The 19,602-nt window shown below is 47.4% G+C and overlaps 2 protein-coding genes across 2 annotated transcripts in view; one reads left to right on the top strand and one right to left on the bottom strand.

Annotated features, from left to right (window-relative positions):
• LOC117869992 (zinc finger protein 773-like) overlaps positions 1 to 2,742 on the bottom strand; it is a 33,463-nt gene extending 30,721 nt beyond the window's left edge. Inside the window, exon 1 of the mRNA XM_034757110.1 lies at positions 2,552 to 2,742. Within this exon, the coding sequence (XP_034613001.1) occupies positions 2,552 to 2,723 (172 nt within the window). The 5' untranslated portion in view covers positions 2,724 to 2,742. The remainder of the gene's footprint in view (positions 1 to 2,551) is intronic.
• A 37-nt stretch (positions 2,743 to 2,779) lies between these two features.
• On the top strand, positions 2,780 to 19,381 carry LOC117870026 (zinc finger protein 501-like). The gene is made up of 5 exons (XM_034757199.1): positions 2,780 to 3,090; positions 6,040 to 6,128; positions 6,689 to 6,815; positions 16,965 to 17,081; positions 17,435 to 19,381. The coding sequence occupies exons 2-5, from the start codon at positions 6,048 to 6,050 to the stop codon at positions 18,544 to 18,546; spliced, it is 1,437 nt and encodes a 478-aa protein (XP_034613090.1). The 5' UTR covers positions 2,780 to 3,090; positions 6,040 to 6,047; the 3' UTR covers positions 18,547 to 19,381.
• Positions 19,382 to 19,602: the final 221 nt, after the last annotated feature.

The following is a 19,602-nucleotide window of genomic DNA, read 5'->3' as shown; positions in this document are numbered from 1 at the left end:
GGACAAAAGTACACAATGCAAAACAGCTCAACTCAAACCAACACAAAACAGACACCAAACAAGGTGAGGCAAAACAATGCACCATAAAACTATGCAACACAGCATGGTGCAATCACAGTTCCAAATGGCACCATGCAAAAAAGCTCAGCGTAGAATAGGACACAGCACAAAAGAGAATTATTTCAATGTAGGCATGGAAGGGATCTTGAGAGGTCGTCTCCTCAAGCCTCCTGTGCTGAGGCAGGACCAAGTATCCCTAGACATTCCCAGACTGGTGCATCTCTAACCTGGTCTTAAAAACCTCCAATGAAGGAAATTCCACAACTTCCCTTGGAAGGCATACATACATGCTGGGCTTGGGGTTAAGTGGAGAGGCAAGAATTCAAACAATCTGGGTTCAGTTCCCAGTTTTGCCCCAAATTCTCCATGCAAATTTGAGCAAATTACTTCAGCTCTTTGAGCTTCAGTTTCCCCATCTGTAAAATGGAGAGTCGCCTCCACCATTTGTCTATTTAGCCTTTGAGCTTTTTGTGGAAAGGACTCTCTGTCATTGTGGGCATGTCTACACTGCAGTTAGACACCGGCAGCTGGCCCGTGCCCACTGACTTGGGCTCACACGGCTCAGGCTGTTTAATTGTGGTGTCAATGTTCTGGCTTTAGCTGCAGCCAAAGGTCTGGCACCCTCCCACCTCGCAGGGTCCTACAGCCTGGCCCCAGCCCGAGCCCAGACATCTACACTGCAATTAAACAGCCCCTTCGCCTGAGCCCTGTGAGCCTGAGTCAGCTGGCATGGGCCAGCTGTGGGTTTTTAATGGCAGTGTAGAGATACCCTTGGTGTGTGCAGCACCGGTCACAATGGGGACCCTGACCTTGGTCAGTGTCTGTGCAGAGCCCTGCACAACAGTGGGCCTGACCTCAGTGGGAGGCTCTGAAACTCCCGGCATTACAGGATCCCTGATTTTGTTTGGGGTCCCTGCAGCATCTGGCAAAATGTGGGGGCAGGATCTCTGTCAGGGTCAGTACAGTGCCAGGCACAACGGGGACACAGATCTCAGTTGAGGTCTCTCAAGCTCAGCACAATGGAGGCAGCAATCTGGGCAGCAGTCATGCACTGGCTGGCACAAGGGGGAGCTGTGATCTCAGTCTCGGTTTTACCTGGCACAACAGGGACACCGATCTCAGTTGGAGTCTCCACAGCACGTGTCACAACAGTGGGGTCTGACCTCTGTTGGGGTCTCTGCAGAGCTTGGCAGAACAGGGCCCAGATCTCAATTGGGGTCTCTGCAGCTCCAGGAACAACAAGGTCCCTGATTTTGTTTGTTGTCTCTGCAGCACCTGGCAGAATGGGAGCCTGATTTCACTTGGTTTCTTTGCAGGGCCTGGCACAACAGGAGCCCAGAGGTCAGTCAAGGTCACTGTAGCCCCTGGCATAACAAGGTCCCTGCTCTTTGTAGAGGTCTGTGCAGTTCCTGGCACAACTAGTGCCCCAAACTTGGTCAGGGTTTGTGCAGTGCCCGGCACACTGGGGGACATGATCTCAGGCAAGGCCTGTTCCACACTCAGTACGATAAGAGCCCTTATCTCAGTCAGACACCTGGAGAGAAAAGCAGGAAGATTTTCAAGAATTTCAGTATTTCAGAACTGAGGAGAAAATGCGGCACAAACTAAATATTTGCCAATGTAAGAGAGAAGCACCAACATCTGGGGAGATTTTATGTCACCATTCAACGGTTCAAGGGAAAGGAGGGGAAATGTGAGGGGATTATACAGGGATATTCAATCAACAACAGAATGGGATGGAGTCATCTGGTCACACATTCACATGGCCAGCGGAGCCCTGGGTGATGTGGCTTTCACAGGGGAAAGGAGTGGGGATGGAGCCAGAAGGTCACTGGCTGTGGGGAGGGACTGGCAGTGGGGTCTGGGAATGTGACTAGTGGGGGGGGGGGAGAGGAACAGAGACTCTCTCAGGAAATTGAGGGAAAGGGGGGGGGTCACCCTGGATGTTGCTCGTTGCTCTCTAAAGAGAAAGGGGGCAAGACAGGAGAGGATAGGGGGGTCCCCACGGGAGGGGGCAGCGACACAAACAGACCCTGCTCCCGTAACCCAGATGTCACATTGCGTGGCGGAAACCGCACCCAGTTGCAAAATGGGAGGGCTGCTATACGTGGCCGTGGCATCACACCAGCTCCCCCTTCCTCTCCCCGCTCCCCGGGGGTCACCTGCTCTTCTCCTCCCCGGGCCATGTCCGGGCTGCACAGACATTTTCCATCCGCCCCTTTCCCAGGTCTCCGTCCCCCGGCAGCCCCCGCCCGGCCCCACGCCGGGACCCCAGTGGGGGCCGGTCCCCTCCCCAGGACCCCCCGTGGTGCCCCAGGGCAGAGCCTGGCCGGGCCGGGGGCGTTGGGCTCCTGCGGGGACAGCAGCTCCGAGCCCCCCGCGGGCGCTGCCCCCAGGGAGCAGATCCCGGCGCTGCGAGATGCCGGGTCCCCCCCACGGACACTGGGGCAGAGTCACCGCCCGGCCCCGCCCCCGGGGCTCGCTCCGGTACCTGGCGGCTGCAGCTCCGCAGCGGGGCGGGCAGAGCCCGGGGCGGCTCCCGCGGGAGCAGGGCGCGGGCCGGGCACGGGGGGGTTAATGGGTCTCCCCGGCACAGACCCTCCTGCTCCGCCCGGCCCCGCAGCGCCAGGGAGCAGCAGCGGGTGAGCGCTGCCTCTGCGCATGCGGGACTCTCCCTCCTCCCCCCGCATCTGCGCATGCCCAGAGCTTGAGCGGCACAAAACTCTTCTCCGGCTCCGGGAGAGGCTCCAACGGCCCCGCACGAGCCAGGCAGAGCCGCAGCACCCCGCGCGCGTTCGCAGTCGGGCTCGGCCTCGTCCTTGTCCTTTCCCCCTCCCTATGTCACTTCCGCTCCCGGGAGGGGTAGGAACTACATCTCCCAGCCTGCCCCGAGAAGGAAGGGTTTCAGCAGCTGTTACTGCGCATGCTCTGTTCCAGTCCCGTTCGTCCTCTCCTCTCCCCCGGTCAACATCACTATCAGTGCTGCCTCCGTGTGATCCGGCCGGGGGGGCTTTCTCCGGAGTTCACCCGGTGAGTGAGAGACCCCGGGGGCGCTGGGGCCGGGCAGGAAAGTGACTCTCTGCCCCGGGGAACCTGGGAGAAGCCTCGGAGCTGCCTCAGCCCCAGTGGAGCTGCAGCAGGATCTGCCCCCGGCACCGCTGGGATTGGGAGGGGGGGGGTCCCCTGAGGGTCAGTGGGGGGGGGGGGGGGTGAACTGTCTCTGTGCAGCTAAGAAATTCCCGGGGGAGAAGTGGCGGGCTGGGGAAGGGGGGAGGGGAGTTAATTGGATCCGGTCCCTGTTTGTACAACTTGCCTCTTACACCCCGATACAAATTCTCTCCAGTTCTTCTTCCCCTTTTCTCTCTCAAAAAGAACAGGAGTACTTGTGGTACCTTAGAGACTAACAAATTTATTACAGCATAAGCTTTCGTGGACTACAGCCCACTTCTTCGGATGCATATAGAGTGGAACATATATTGAGATATATATACACACATACATAGAGCATGAACAGGTGGGAGTTGTCTTACCAACTCTGAGAGGCCAATTAAGTAAGAGAAAAAAACTTTTGAAGTGATGATCAAGATAGCCCAGTACAGACAGTTTGATAAGAAGTGTGAGAATACTTACAAGGGGAGATAGATTCAATGTTTGTAATGGCTCAGCCATTCCCAGTCCTTGTTCAATCCTGAGTTGATTGTATCTAGTTTGCATATCTAGTCTAGCTCAGCAGTCTCTCGTTGGAATCTGTTTTTGAACTTTTTCTGTTGTAAGATAGCCACACGCAGGTCTGTCATTGAATGGCCAGACAGGTTAAAGTGTTCTCCCACTGGTTTTTGAGTATTATGATTCCTGATGTCAGATTTGTGTCCATTAATTCTTTTGCGTAGAGACTGTCCGGTTTGGCCAATGTTCATGGCAGTGGGGCATTGCTGGCACATGATGGCATATATCACATTGGTAGATGTGCAGGTGAACGAGCCCCTGATGGTATGGCTGATGTGATTAGGTCCTATGATGATGTCACTTGAATAGATATGTGGACAGAGTTGGCATCGGGGTTTGTTACAAGGATAGGTTCCTGGGTCAGTGTTTTTGTTCAGTGGTGTAGGTTGCTGGTGAGTATTTGCTTTAGGTTGGGGGGTTGTCTGTAAGCGAGGACAGGTCTGTCTCCCAAGATCTGTGAGAGTAAAGGATCATCTTTGAGGATAGGTTGTAGATCTCTGATGATGCGCTGGAGAGGTTTTAGTTGGGGGCTGAAGGTGACAGCTAGTGGTGTTCTGTTATTTTCTTTGTTGGGCCTGTCTTGTAGGAGGTGACTTCTGGGTACTCGTCTGGCTCCGTCAATCTGTTTTTTCACTTCAGCAGGTGGGTATACAAAACAGTGAAAAAACAGATTGACAGAGCCAGACGAGTACCCAGAAGTCACCTCCTACAAGACAGGCCCAACAAAGAAAATAACAGAACACCACTAGCTGTCACCTTCAGCCCCCAACTAAAACCTCTCCAGCGCATCATCAGAGATCTACAACCTGCTGCTACTCTGAAACTTTTCTCTCTTGGTATCTCACACGTGGCTGTAAAATCTGGGCAGATTTCCCCCCTTTCCCCTCAAATGATCAGCTCTCTCCTTTCCCCCGATTTCCCCGTTCTCTCCATGAGTCTCAAATGTCAATTTAAAATCTCTCCGATGTGGGGGATTTTCTCACCCATTTTAGCTGCAGCGATTTCTTCTTGTTTAGGTGGGAAATTGTTGCCCTGAGTCATTCCCCGAAACATGTCCCCCCTGGAGTAGGGATGGGATGAGATGCCCGTTCTCTGCCGGGGTAGCGAAGGGAGGAATATGTGTCCCCCATGGAGACTGCCCAGACCCCGGTTTTCCAATCCCACTTGTTGCCCCCTAATTAACACAGTTGCCCCCAGCCCCCAGTTACTAGTCACCTGCCCATCCCCCACTGCTGCCCCTTCCCTCACCCAGGAAGCCTTCCAGCTCCCCCCCCTTAAAGCAGCTCCTCAAAGGGCTCCCTGCTGCCCATGTGCATGGTGGCAGGGGGAGGGGGGGGAACTATCACTTTCTGTTTATGTATTAGACAGTCATATAAAATCCAGTCAAACAGTCCCCCTTTTCCAGCTAGTTATTTTATAGCAATATAAAATTCCCTCTTATCAGGGAAAGTGCTGTGGACTGGCATGAAAGTGACTCTGCACAAACAGCCCCCCCCCCCCCATTTCTCCTCCCATTAGCAATTGCCAGGAGAAAATCCAGCCATGGGAGAGCAAAGCACCCAGGAATGGGACTTTTGCAGCCAGAGGGGCAGGGAGAGAGAACGGGAAGGAGAGACTGAAAGGGTTAGTGGTAGAAATGAATTGAGGGAGAGATTTCCAGCTCTCTAATCCACCCATACACATGTATTGCAGCATTGGGGGGGGAGTTATAGCTCAGTGGTCTGAGCATTGGCCTCCTCAACCCAGGGTTGTGGGTTCAATCCTTAAGGGGCCAATTGGGCCAAAAAATTGGGGACTGGCCCTGTTTTGAGCAGGGGGTTGGACTAGGTGACCTCCTGAGGTCCCTTCCAACCCTGATATTCTATGGGTCTATGATCCCTGGGCAGAATCACTTTCCAGTAAACAAGAAAAGGATCAGACAGAGGAAAAGCCAGTTCCTCACTCCATATTCCTACTGCTGTGGGGTCAGTGTCCAAGAGAATCCCCACAGTGACTCCTTTGGTTCAGCTCTTTTCTAGCATTGTGTTCAGTGTCTTTGTTACGGGATGGGGAGAAGGGAGGTTAAAAATCTCTCTGTTGGCTTACCCTGGCAGTAGGGGTCAGGTCTACACTGTAATAAAGAGATCAAGCATTTTCCCAGCATGGCAGACTCTAGGATGTCTGTCTGCAGGGAAAGGGTCTGGGGGAATCATGATGTGAAATGAACTAAAGCCTGTTCTGAAACCCTCACAATTACCCTTCTCACCCTCCCAGGCTGCAGAATGACATCCCTGTTTCGCTCCAGCTCATCCCATCCTCCCATGGGACAGGGGAGAAAAATGGCTGCAGTGGAACAAGTTCAGGTAGGGATTATTGGGGGATTGCTGGTGGGTTCCTGCAGGAAGGAGAGGGACACCAAATACACCAGAGATGGGGAAGGTTTGCACAGTCTGGTTTGGAGGTTGGAGTGGGCAGAAAATTCACAGGGTGGGAAAGGGAGGAGGACAGGTTGTGGCAAATCTGCTGGGAGTTGTTTAATAAGTGGCCTAGATTCTAGGAACAGACCCATGAGGTTAGGAGGTGGAAATGCTCTAATTTGTTCAACAGAAAATAACCTACCTTCGTGGGGCTAAAGAAATGCAGCTTCTCACAATGAGGAGGGTGTTGGGCTTCCTTCCACGGAACTCTCCCTGGACCCTGCTAGTGGCTCCATCTCCTGTATCAGTTGGTGGCTAGTAGGTGTGTGATGGATCTGCTGGGAGAGACAAGGGGCTCTCTCTTCGTCCCCTCACCCTGGTGTTTCCAGGATGCTCTGAGCGGGCTGGGGGTGGGACTCTGTTGACTGCGATCTACCAGAGCTTCCATTTGATTTGGAGTGTGAGTGGGGAAGCAGGTACTGAGTGTTGGACTCTTGCTATTTCAGGGGCCAGTGACCTTCGAGGAGGTGGCTGTGTATTTCACCAGGGAAGAGTGGGCTCTGCTGGATCCCGCTCAGAGAACTCTCTACAGGGACGTCATGCAGGAGAACTATGAGAATGTGACCTCGCTGGGTAAGGATTCCCGTCCCCTCAATTCTTGGAAGGGGAAATGAAGAGTTAAAGTTCATGCCACCTCCACAATACCACCTCTACTCTGTCCTGTTTCAGCATCACCCCAATATGCCAGTGACACACACACTGCCAGAGCCCCTCCCCTCCTGCAGAAAACTTTGAGATCAGAGCACAGGAGCAGTGTCACACAGTGTAAAATATCTCTTTGCTCAAGTAAAACGGGGGGTTAGGTCCAGCATAACGAACAGAAGCTTCCTACCCCCTGACCTTCACTCAAACCCTGAGCCTACTCCACCCGGACCAGAACGTGCTTGGGGTGTAGCAAATAGGTTGCTGGAGTCAGAGCTGCTGGTCCAGGGTTAATTATCTCACAGACCCTCAGTGTGTTCTTGAATGCTGGCTGTTGGTATCCAGACAAGGGAGCTCCAGCAGCAGAACACTGAATCTCACCCAGGATTACAGATGACAACTCCTCACTGCTCTGGATTTCACACCAGCATGTGAAAATGGCTTAGGTTGGTAATGAAACTTCTTGAGACATGGAGAGTCTTGCTCCCCCATCACCATGTGGAATAGCCACAATCTCTCTTCTCTGCAGGCTCCTTGGATTTGAATCCCTCGTTCCTGAAGTCACAAGACCCTGATTCTTATTTTTCACATTCTGCTTTTCCAGACTAATTAGTCTGTTGCTCCTGAATTATAGCTTCTAATTTCCCAGTGTTCGCCACACTCAGGGATTTTTCCTACTCCATCCCATTTCACTGGACTCACTCGATTCCCTAGTACATAAAAACAGCCATACTGGGTCTGTCCAAAGATCCACCCAGCCTTGCATACTGTCTTCAGACAGTGGCCAATGCCAGGCGCTCCAGAGGGAATGAACACAACAGGTAATCATCAAATGATCCATCACCTGTCATGCTTTGCCAGTTTATAGCAAAAAGAAGCTACAGATGTCTTCCCTGCCCACCCTAGCTCATGGCCATTGATGAACCTATCCTCCATGAATTTATCATGTTCTTTTTTTGAACCCTGTTATAGTCTTGGCCTTCACAACCTCCTCTGGCTAAGAGTTCCAGAGGTTGACTGTGCACTGTGTGAAGACACACTTCATTTTGTTTGTTTTATATCTGTTGCCTATACACTTTTTTTTTGGGTGATTCCTAGTCCTTGTGTTATGAGAAGAAGTAAATAACTTCCTTATTTACTTTCTCCATGCCAGTCATGATTTTATAGACCTCTCTCCTCTCCCCACTTGTCTCTTTTCCAAGCTGAACAGTCCCAGTCTTTTTAATCTCTCCTCATACAGAAGCTCTTTCATACCCCTACTCATTTTTTTGCCCTTTTCTAAACCTTTTTCAATTCCATTATATCTTCTTTGAGATGGGGCGACCACATCTGCATGCAGTATTTGAGATATGGGCATACTATGGATTTATATAGAGTCAATTTGATATTTTCTGTCTTATCTATCCCTTTCTTAATGATTCCCAACATTCTGTTCGCTTTTTGACTGCCTCTGCACATTGAGTGGATGTTTTCAGGGAACTATCCACAGTGACTCCAAGATCCGTCTCTTGAGTGGAACCAGCTAATTTAGACCCCATCATTTTATATGTATAGTTGGGATTGTTTTCCAATGGGCTGCATTATGTGCTATACTGTCATCTAGTACTGCTGAGCTCCTGCATTCAGTAATATCCCTGTCCTTCCTGTTCCCTTTCTCCACTGAACCCCACCAGCCCATGCTTACTGTTCCCAGCTTCCCCAGGACTCTCTCATTGTCTCAGGTCCTGTCAGCAAGAAGCAGTGCCAGGGAGACTTGCCCTCTCTCTGGAGACTTTGATTTCTGGGACATGGATTTATTTTCTCTGTGTTTTAGGAGACTCTTTGAAATTGAGTGTCTGTGACATTAACCACAGTACAGTCTGGACTGTTGAACAGATGTGTCCCCTCAGTTCCCAAGGCTGGGTTGCCTTTTACACTGCTTTACTGTGAGAAAAGCCACTGCGGGGCAGGTAACACACAGTCTCCAGCATGTAACTTGCTCCCAGCCACACAGTATTGAGTGCTGCTAATCAGGTGAAGGTGAGAGGGCAAGGAAGAAGAGAAGAGCAGCTAGTCCTATACGAAGAGGAGAAGAGTCAATGGAGACCACACCAAATATGAGCCCCAGGAGGATATGGGATGGGTTGCGGAGGATTGCAAGGGACAATAGAAATCAAGAGGACTTGCAGCCAGAGTGAACAGGGGATAGACCGGAGAATCACACTGTCACCAGGAAAAAGCAGGTCTACGTGATTGGGGACTCCTTACTGAGAAGAATAGACAGGCCTATAACTAGAGCTGATCCGGAGAACAGAAGGGTGTGCTGTCTGCCGGGTCCTAAGATACGGGATGTGGACCTGAGGCTGAAAAGGATCCTAACGGGAGTGGGAAAGGATCTGTTGATTGTCCTTCATGTGGGAACAAATGATACAGCTAGATTCTCACTGGAACGTATCAAGGGAGACTATGCCAGACTGGGGAAGATGCTTAAGGAAATCGAGGCTCCGGTGATCTTCAGTGGGATTCGGCCTGTTCCTAGAGAAGGGCAACAAAGGTATGACAAGATTATGGCAATCAACAGATGGCTCAGGCAGTGGTGCTATAAGGAGGGCTTTGGGATGTATGGCCACTGGGAAGCATTCATGGACAGAGGACTGTTCTCTCGGGATGGACTTCACCTGAGTAAGGAGGGAAATAGACTTCTAGGATGGAGGCTGGCACAACTGATTAAGAGATCTTTAAACTAGGAATTTGAGGGAGATGGTTGGGAGATGTCCAGGTAATCTCCATGCCAGAATTTGACATTGAGAGGTAAGAAAACAAAGTAAGAAAGGATACAGCCGTGGGCAGGAGAATGGACATAAGGAGGAAGGGTAGTGTAGATATCAGTCTATTAGGTGATACTGGTGGTAGAATGTCTGTGCCTAACCGGGTAAAGAATGTGAGAGAAGCCAAATGGCAAAAATTAAGATGTTTGCACACTAATGCGAGGAGCCTAGGTAACAAAATGGAGGAACTAGAGCTACTGGTGCAGGAAGTGAAACCGGATATTATAGGGATAAGAGAAACATGGTGGAATAGTAGTCATGACTGGAGTACAGGTATTGAAGGCTATGTGATGTTTAGGAAAGACAGAAATAAAGGCAAAGGTGATGGAGTAGCATTGTATATCAATGATGAGGTAAACTGTAAAGAAATAAGAAGTGATGGAATGGATAAGACAGAATCTGTCTGGGCAAAAATCACATTGGGAAAGAAAGCTACTAGAGCCTCCCCTGAGATAGTGCTTGAGGTGTGCTACAAACCGCAGGGATCTGATTTGGATATGGATAGAGACCTCTTTAATGTTTTTAATGAAGTAACCACTAATGGGAATTGTGTGATCATGGGAGACTTTAGCTTCCCAGATATAGACTGGAGGACAAGTGCTAGTAATAATAATAGGGCTCAGATTTTTCTGGATAGCTGATGGATTTCTTCACCAAGTAGTTGAAGAACCAACAAGAGAGAATGCCATTTTAGATTTGGTTTTGGTGAGTAGTGAGGACCTCGTAGAAGAAATGGTTGTAGGGGACAACCTTGGTTCGAGTGATCATGAGCTAATTCAGTTCAAACTAAATGGAAGGATAAACAAAAATAGATCTGGGACTAGGGTTTTTGATTTCAAAAGGGCTAACTTTAAAGAATTAAGGAAATTAGTTAGGGAAGTGGATTGGACTGAAGAACTTGTGGATCTAAAGGCAGAGGAGGCCTGGAATTACTTCAAGTCGAAGTTGCAGAAACTATCAGAAGCCTGCATCCCAAGAAAGGGGGAAAAAATCATATGCAGGAGTTGTAGACCAAGCTGGATGAGCAAGCATCTCAGAGAGGTGATTAAGAAAAAGCAGAAAGCCTGGAAGGAGTGGAAGATGGGAGGGATTAGCAAGGAAAGCCACCTTATTGAGGTCAGAACACATAGGGATAAAGTGAGAAAGGCCAAAAGCCATGTAGAGTTGGACCTTGCAAAGGGAATTAAAACCAATAGTAAAAGGTTCTATAGCTATATAAATAAGAAGAAAATGAAAGAAGAAGTGGGACTGCTAAACACTGAGGATGGAATGGAGGTTAAGGATAATCTAGGCATGGCCCTATATCTAAACAAATACTTTGCCTCAGTCTTTAATGAGGGTAATGAGGAGCTTAGGGGTAATGGTAGGATGACAAATGGGAATGAGGATATGGAGGTAGATATTACCACATCCGAGGTAGAAGCCAAACTTGAACAGCTTAATGGGTCAAAATCGGAGGGCCTAGATAATCTTCATCCAAGAATATTAAAGGAACTGGCACATAAAATTGCAAGCCCAATTAGCAAGAATTTTTAATGAATCAGTAAACTCAGGGGTTGTACCGTACTGGAGAATTGCTAACATTGTTCCTGTTTTTAAGAAAGGGGAAAAAAGTGATCCGAGTAACTATAGGCTATACTATGTAAAGTAATGCACATTGGAAAAAATAACCCCAACTATACATACAATATGATGGGGGCTAATTTAGCTACAACAAGTCAGGAAAAAGATCTTGGAGTCATCGTGGATAGTTCTCTGAAAATATCCACGCAGTGTGGAGAGGCGGTCAAAAAAGAAACAGGATGTTAGGAATCATTAAAAAGGGGATAGAGAATAAGAGTGAGAATATATTATTTCCCTTATATAAATCGATGGTACGCCCTCATCTCGAATACTGCATACAGATGTGTTCTCCTCATCTCAAAAAAGATATACTGGCACTAGAAAAGGTTCAGAAAAGGACAACTAAAATGATTAAGGGTTTGGAACGGGTCCCATATGAGGAGAGATTAAAGAGGCTAGGACTCTTCAGCTTGGAAAAGAGGAGACTAAAGGGGGATATGATAGAGGTGTATATAAAATCATGAGTGATGTGGAGAAAGTGGATAAGGAAAAGTTATTTACTTATTCCCATAATACAAGAACTAGGGGTCATCAAATGAAATTAATAGGCAGCAGGTTTAAAACAAATAAAAGGAAGTTCTTCTTCACGCAGCGCACAGTCAACTTGTGGAACTCCTTACCTGAGAAGGTTGTGAAAGCTAGGACTATAACAGAGTTTAAAAGAGAACTGGATAAATTCATGGTGGTTAAGTCCATTAATGGCTATTAGCCAGGACGGGTAAGGAATGGTGTCCCTAGCCTCTGTCTGTCAGAGGATGGAGATGGATGGCAGGAGAGAGATCACTTGATCATTGCCTGTTAGGTTCACTCCCTCTGGGGCACCTGGCATTGGCCACTGTTGGTAGACAGGATACTGGGCTAGATGGACCTTTCGTCTGACCCGGTACGGCCTTTCTTATGTTCTTATAGGCCTGTTAGTTTGACATCTGTAGTATGTAAGGTCTTGGGAAAAAAATTTGAAGAAGAAAGTGGTTAAGGACATTGGGGTCAATGGTAATTAATAACAAGAATTTTGGTTATAAATTGGGGACACATCAGTTGGAAGTAACAGAGGAGGAGAAGGACCTCAGAGTACTGGTTGATCACAGGATGACTATGAACCACCAATGTGATATGGCCATGAAAAAAGCTAATGCGGTCTTGGGATGCATCAGGCAAGGTATTTCCAGCAAAGATAAGGAGGTGTTAATACCATTATACAAGGCACTGGTGAGACCTCATCTGGAATATTGTGTGCAGTTCTGGTCTCCCATGTTTAAGAAGGATGAATTCAAACTGGAACAGGTACAGAGAAGGGCTACTAGGATGATCCGAGGAATCAAAAACCTGTCTTATGAAAGGAGACTCAAAGAGCTTGGCTTGTTTAGCCTAACCAAAAGAAGGTTGAGGGGGGATATGATTGCTCTTATAAATATATCAGAGGGATAAATATTAGGGAGGGAGAGGAATTATTTCAGCTTAGTACCAATGTGGACACAAGAACAAATGGATATAAACTGGACACTAGGAAGTTTAGACTTGAAATTAGACGAAGGTTTCTAACTATCAGAGGAGTAAAGTTCTGGAACAGCCTTCCAAGGGGAATAGTGGGGGCAAAAGACATATCTGGCTTCAAGACTAAGCTTGATAAATTTATGGAGGGGATGGTATGATGGGATAGCCTATTTTTGGCAATTAATTTGGCAATTGATCTTTGATTATGAGCAGGTAAGTATGCCCAGTGGTCTGTGAAGGGATGTTAGATGCGGTGGGATCTGAGTTACTACAGATAATTCTTTCCTGGGTGCTGGCTGGTGAGTCTTGCCCACATGCTCAGGGTTTAACTGATCACCATATTTGAGGTCGGGAAGGAATTTTTCTCCAGGGCAGATTGGCAGAGGCCCTAGAGGTTTTTCGCCTTCCTCTGCAGCATGGGGCACGGGTCACTTGTTGGAGGATTCTCTGCAGCTTGATGTCTTCAAACCACGATCTGAGGACTTCAATAACTCAGACATAGGTTAGGGGTTTGTTACAGGAGTGGGTGGGTGAGATTCTGTGGCCTGCATTGTGCAGGAGGTCAGACTAGATGATCATAATGGTCCCTTCTGACCTTAAAGTCTATAAAAAAATTACAGTACACCACCAGAGAACCCCAGAAAATTCTCTGCTCCCAGTCTTCCCCCAGAAATGTGCATCTTGCCCTGTCCAGCACATTACTGAACAACGCAAACTTATATGAAGTCTGTCATTTAATCAGTGGAAAATGACATGCACCAGTCTTGTTATCCTAAATGGAGTTTCCAACACACTTTTATTGTTCTATCTAACCAGTGTGTTTGGATTAAACAAGACTGTTAAAATCTTTTATTTTATTTTTTTGGTAGTTAAGTGACTATGGATAATGAGGCATTAAAGTCAGAATTGTTTACAACAGAAATGCTAGATAAAACACAAACCAATGTTTAACTTGACAAACTAAAACGGATTCAAAGCAAATGTTTCTCTCATCATACGCTGAGAAGGCTGGCTTTTGTTTCAGCCAGGACTCCCCCTAACCTGTCCCTGCCGCCCAAGTTCAGGTCTTCAGGAGTTGTCATGAGCAGAGGGAAAGGGGAGAGAGAGAGATTGTCAAGCATTTTCCTCACCTCTTTTTATAACTCAGTCCTTTGTACTAGAAACAACTTCAGTTCTCAGCTGAGTCATGGTGACAGGCTGTCTGTTGTAGATATGAGCTTCTAGTGGTCCCTATGAAGGAATGTAAATGTCTTCCTCACACCTTCCCCCTCCAGAGAATGGCTATTTGACCAGCTGTTTGCCTTGCTGTCTCTGAGGAAGTGGTCTGTGGGTGTTTCCCAAAATTGTAACTTTTTCAGTAATATAATACCGTAAAATCTCATAACTTTACATACAGTGTTGCTACACATATTTTAACAGGAGGATAATATTCAGTAGATTATGTGTTTTCAAATGATACCTCAGAAGCTATACTATGTACAAAATTGGTCATAATTTTCTTGAAGAGTCAACATAGGGGTACAGACTGACACAGTGTCTGTGTCCGGTCCCAGCAGATATGTGGGTATTTCAATCCCTCTTAAGCAGAGTGTTTTGCATCTTCAAGGACATGGGGAGCTGGTCCTGGGAATTCACTGGTTTACGAAGCGTGACACTGTATGGAAATGAGGCACTTTGGTATTAATAATAAAAATATAATGTGATAAAATTGCAATGAATCGTCCTAGATATGGCACGTAAAATGATTTTCCAAGTATGATAATTTTGTTTCTATCTTTATATCTCCTTTGTAGTGTGAGTTATAGATATTTAGAGTATATCTGTATTTCCAGACTTGTGCAGTGTTTCTGGGTGACACCCCCAGACATATTGGCATCAGCACTGCCTAGGCTGTTCGATGGTCCATTCACGTTCATCAGCTGTACAATGAGCCCATGGAAAGGATCAAGGGCAGGGGTGGGCAAACTTTTTGGCCCAAGGGCCACATGGGGTTACAAAACTGTATGGAGGGCCAGGTAGGCAAGGCTTCCCAAACAGCTTGGCCCCACCCCCTCTGAATTCCCACCCCCCCGCTCCTTGTCCCCTGACCGCCCCCTCCCGAGACCACCCACCCTAACTGCCCTCCGAATTCCCACCCCCCTGCTCCCTGTCCCCTGAATTGACCCACCCATCCCCTGACAGACCCCCCGGGACTCCCACGCCTATCCAACACCCACGTTCCCTGTCCCCTGACACACACACCCAGAACCTCAGCCCCATCCAACCACCCCCTGTCCCCTGACTGCCCCCTGGGACTCCCTGGCCCTTGTCCAAACCCCCGGCCCTCTTACCATGCTGCTCAGAGCAGCATGTTTGGCAGCCACGTGGCCCATGTGGAGCCAGACATGCTGCCCGACAGGAGCGTGGCACCCCCCACCCCCGAGGGCTACTTGCACAGTGGCATGGCTGCAGAGAAGGGGGAACAGTAAGAGAGGGAGCTAGCCTCCCTGGCCAGGAGCTCAGGGGCTGGGCAGGACTGTCCTGCGGGCCAGATATGGCCCACGGGCTGTAGTTTGCCCTCTTATGATCAAGGGTATACACCTATTGAGTCAGCAAGACATTCAGGGGTATGCCTATGTACTGAGAACTCCAAGGCTTTTCCATGCCCTGTGCTGTGAAGCTTATGTGTAGGATACAGGAAGTACAAGCCACATGGCAAAAGGAATATAAAGGGCAGCTGCATCATCTCCATTTTGTCTTCAATCCCTCTTCCTACCTCTGGAGCAACTTCTCTATAAACTGAAGCCTTGAACAAAGGACTGAATGACCCATCCAAACTGTGGATGTGTTCCAGATGGACTTTCAAGCCAGCAACTCACCAATACTGCTAAGAACCCAATATATAGATTTTGGAATGTATATGACTGCTTTCCCATTTAACAACTCCCTTTTTCTTTCTATTTTTCTTTTATAATAAACCTTTAGTTTTGATGCTAAAGGTGTAACAATGGTGGTTCTGGTGGGACCCAACTGAGAGTGTCAATTCAGGACAAATTGCTTCAAGCGAGGCGGTTACAGCCCAAGGCTGGGGTTTTTCCATCTCTAATGCAAACCAAACCAGCCAGACAGAGAGGACTTCGGTTTTACCACACTGGCTAACCACAAGTCACACGAGCAATTCCCTTAGACACTCGAGTTTCCCAGTATCACCACCAGTACCACTCGTTATGTGGGACAATGGTTATGAAAACCAATACCCCAGTAAAAGAAAAATGTTCTCCCGATCCCAAAGGACCAAGTCCCAGACAAAGGTCAATATACAAATCAGATCTTACCCACAAATCACGCTGTTGCCAATCCTTTAGAATCTGAAACCTAAATGTTTATTCATAAAAGGAAAAAGAGCTAGAATTGTTTAAATGGAATCAATTCCATACAGTAATGGCAAAGTTCTTGGTTTATCAAGCAGGCTAGGCAGAGCTGATACCAACTTGTGTGGGATGTCACCCAGAAGCATAGCATAATTTTGCAACACAGACAGTATAGAGCCAATATTCATAACTTCAGCTATAAAAATGATACCCACATACAGCTAGCATAATCATAACCAGCAAGCCATAACCTAGTCCTAGACACCTAAAACACCAGCCTTTGTACAATTTTTGCTGCAAATATATAACAGTGGTTGCAACAGTGATTTTCATGGTGGTTCTGTCAATAATGTCACAAAAGGATTGGCTGGCAGCAAGGTATTTTGGGTAAGGTCCAAACCTATAGTGACCCAGTAACATGGCTGACTCTGGGGTCAGAAGAACACTTTGTGAGCAGAGTTTTTAAATAACCTCTCACTGTACTGGACCTGGGTGCTGATTGGGCATCAGAGAACTGGAATTCAATAAATGGGGCTGTGTGATTTCTTTTTTCAGCTTCTTGATAACCAGTGTGGGGAATCAGAAGCCCAGTTTGTGACTGGTCGGTGAGTTTAACTTCAGTGTTAACCACTAGTTTGGGGAGCATCTGCTCTCCCTTTTTCAGCCTGCCCTGACCTTGGCATTTTCAGTGAGGACTGCCCCAGGCACACCAGGTCACACTAAGTACTGAAATTAAATTAATACAATGTTTTTTATGACCAAGTCTAATGAAACCACCTGAAATCCTTTGTTTTCTTTCATATAAGCAGGGTTTCCAGTTTCCAAACTGGATATAATCTCCCAACTGGAACAAGCGGAAGAACCATGGGTCCCAGACCTCCAGGGTTCAGAGGAAAGACAGATGCTGAGAGCTCCCTGCACAGGTGAGGAAACATTAAACCAACTCAGAATCTGTAAGTGCCTGAAGGAAACATCTGGGATGCCCTACAAAGCCCTTGGAAGGTCTCTCAGTTCATTATTGTTCCTAGCAGGAGTCATATCCTCAGGGTAAATATAGCTTATGACTTCCTATAGATTCTAGCAGAAGTAGCTTCCTCCCTTCCCCCTCTGAATTTGGATGGGATGTGAAGGCGGAATTGATCCCCTCCTCTCTCCTATTTGCAGGAAGGGTTTGGGGAAATTCAGTTTCTGATCTTTATTTGACCTCTCTCCAGTACTTGTTTTATTTTGCTCTTCCCCTTTCCATCCCTGGTTGAGGTTTCTATCTCTGTCACAGCAGGTGATGCAATTGTATGTGAGAATGAGGAGCAACATTCTCAGCAGGAAAATGTTGAGCAAGTGGATAAACACAGAGAATTATCGCAAAGAGTGAAAAGGAACGTGTCCAGGAGTCATGAGCTGGGAAAATCCTGTGAGATTCAGCACAGAACAGAAACAGAACAGGGAAGCCAGCCAGGGGAGAAAGTGGGTAAATGTATTTCCTGTCCAGGAACTCAGAAGGACCTTAAGGAAACCACAACACAGCAAGAAATCCTCAGGGGAAAGAGAAAAAATACATTCACTGAGTGTGGGAAAAACTTACGTGACTATTCAGCCCTTATTAGTCATCAGAGAATCCACACAGGGAAGCGACTCTATGAATGCAGTGAGTGTGGGAAAAACTTCACTCCCAGATCACAGCTTATTAGGCATCAGAGAATCCACAGAGGGGAGAGGCCCTATGAATGCAGTGAGTGTGGGAAAAGCTTCACTCAGAGATCACACCTTATTAGGCATCAGATGATCCACATAGGGGAGAGGCCCTATGAATGCAGTGAGTGTGGGAAAAACTTCACTCACAGATCAGGCCTTTCTGAACATCAGAGAATCCACACAGGGGAGAGGCTCTATGAATGCAGTGAGTGTGGGAAAAGCTTCACTCAAAGATCAGGTCTTTTTCAACATCAGAGAATCCACAAAGGGGAGAGGCCCTATGAATGCAGTGAGTGTGGGAAAAGCTTCACTCACAGATCAGTGCTTTCTGAACATCAGAGAATCCACACAGGGGAGCGGCTCTATGAATGCAGTGAATGTGGGAAAAACTTCAATCACAGCTCACACCTTATTAGGCATCAGATAATCCACACAGGGAAGAGGCCCTTTGAATGCAGTGTGTGTGGGAAAAGCTTCACTCACAAATCAGCCCTTTCTGAACATCAGAATATCCACACTGGTGTGAGACCCTATGAATGCAGTGTGTGTGGGAAAAACTTCACTCACAGATCATCCATTATTAGGCATCAGAGAATCCACAATGGGGAGAGGCCCTTTGAGTGCAGTGAGTGTGGAAAAAGCTTCACTCAAAGATCAGGTCTTTTTCAGCATCAGAGAATCCACTCAAGGGAATGACCCTATGAATGCATTAAGTGTAGGACTACCTTCTCTTGGCATTCAGACCATGTTAGGCATCAGTGAATCTGCAAAGGAGATAAACACCATAAAAACCTCTAGGGTTACCATTATTTTTTTTCTTTAATACTTTTCCTGATTCCCACATAGTAACTTTTAAAGCTGTTTGACTGTTTGCAGCACCATTACCCCAGTTTGTCCAGTTGATAGGCCCATTTTTGCCTTTTGCAGTTCTCCCTGTTTTGGGGTGGACAAATAGGTCTCTAATTCGAGTGTGCCCTTCCTGTCGGGAACCAGGGAGCATCACATTAATACCATTCTTCCTGTTTCAAAGTTATTGTTAGAATGTGACGTTATTAATATGAACTGGGACCTTATAGATCAGTGGTGTCCAATAGAAATTCGATGCTAGCCACACTTGTGGTTTTGAATTTTTCTTATTAGCCACATTATAAAAAAGCCACATGCATTGGCCACAATTCAATAGCCTATTAGCCACATGTGGCTAGTGGTGAACGTATTGGACACCGCTAGTATAGATCATTGTTGCAACTAAGGTCCTTTAGTGGCACCAAATCTTGTATAAAGTTGGTGAAATAAAGTATCTAAGACAAGGTTATGATTTGCTGGTTATGATTATGCTATTTCTATGCATGTATCATTTGTGTATTTAAAGTTATAAATGATCTATGCTGTCTGTATTTCAAGCTTGTGCTATGCTTCTGGGTGACACCCCAGAAAGTTTGTCATCATAGAATATCAGGGTTGGAAGGGACTTCAGGAGGTCATCTAGTCCAACCCCCGGCTCAAAGCAGGACCAATTCCCAACTAAATCATCCCAGCCAGGGCTTTGTCAAGCTGGGCCTTAAAAATCTCCAAGGAAGGAGATTCCACCACCTCCCTAGGTAACGCATTCCAGTGCTTCACCACCCTCCTAGCGAAATAGTGTTTCCTAATATCCAACCTAGACCTCCCCCACTGCAACTTGAGACCATTACTCCTTGTTCTGTCATCTGCCACCACTGAGAACAGCCGAGCTCCATCCTCTTTGGAACC

Source organism: Trachemys scripta, chromosome 25, assembly GCF_013100865.1.
Source record: "Trachemys scripta elegans isolate TJP31775 chromosome 25, CAS_Tse_1.0, whole genome shotgun sequence".
NCBI lineage: Eukaryota > Metazoa > Chordata > Testudines > Emydidae > Trachemys > Trachemys scripta.
Note: the sequence above shows the minus strand (reverse complement) of the source record. Positions and strands in the feature narration are given on the sequence as shown.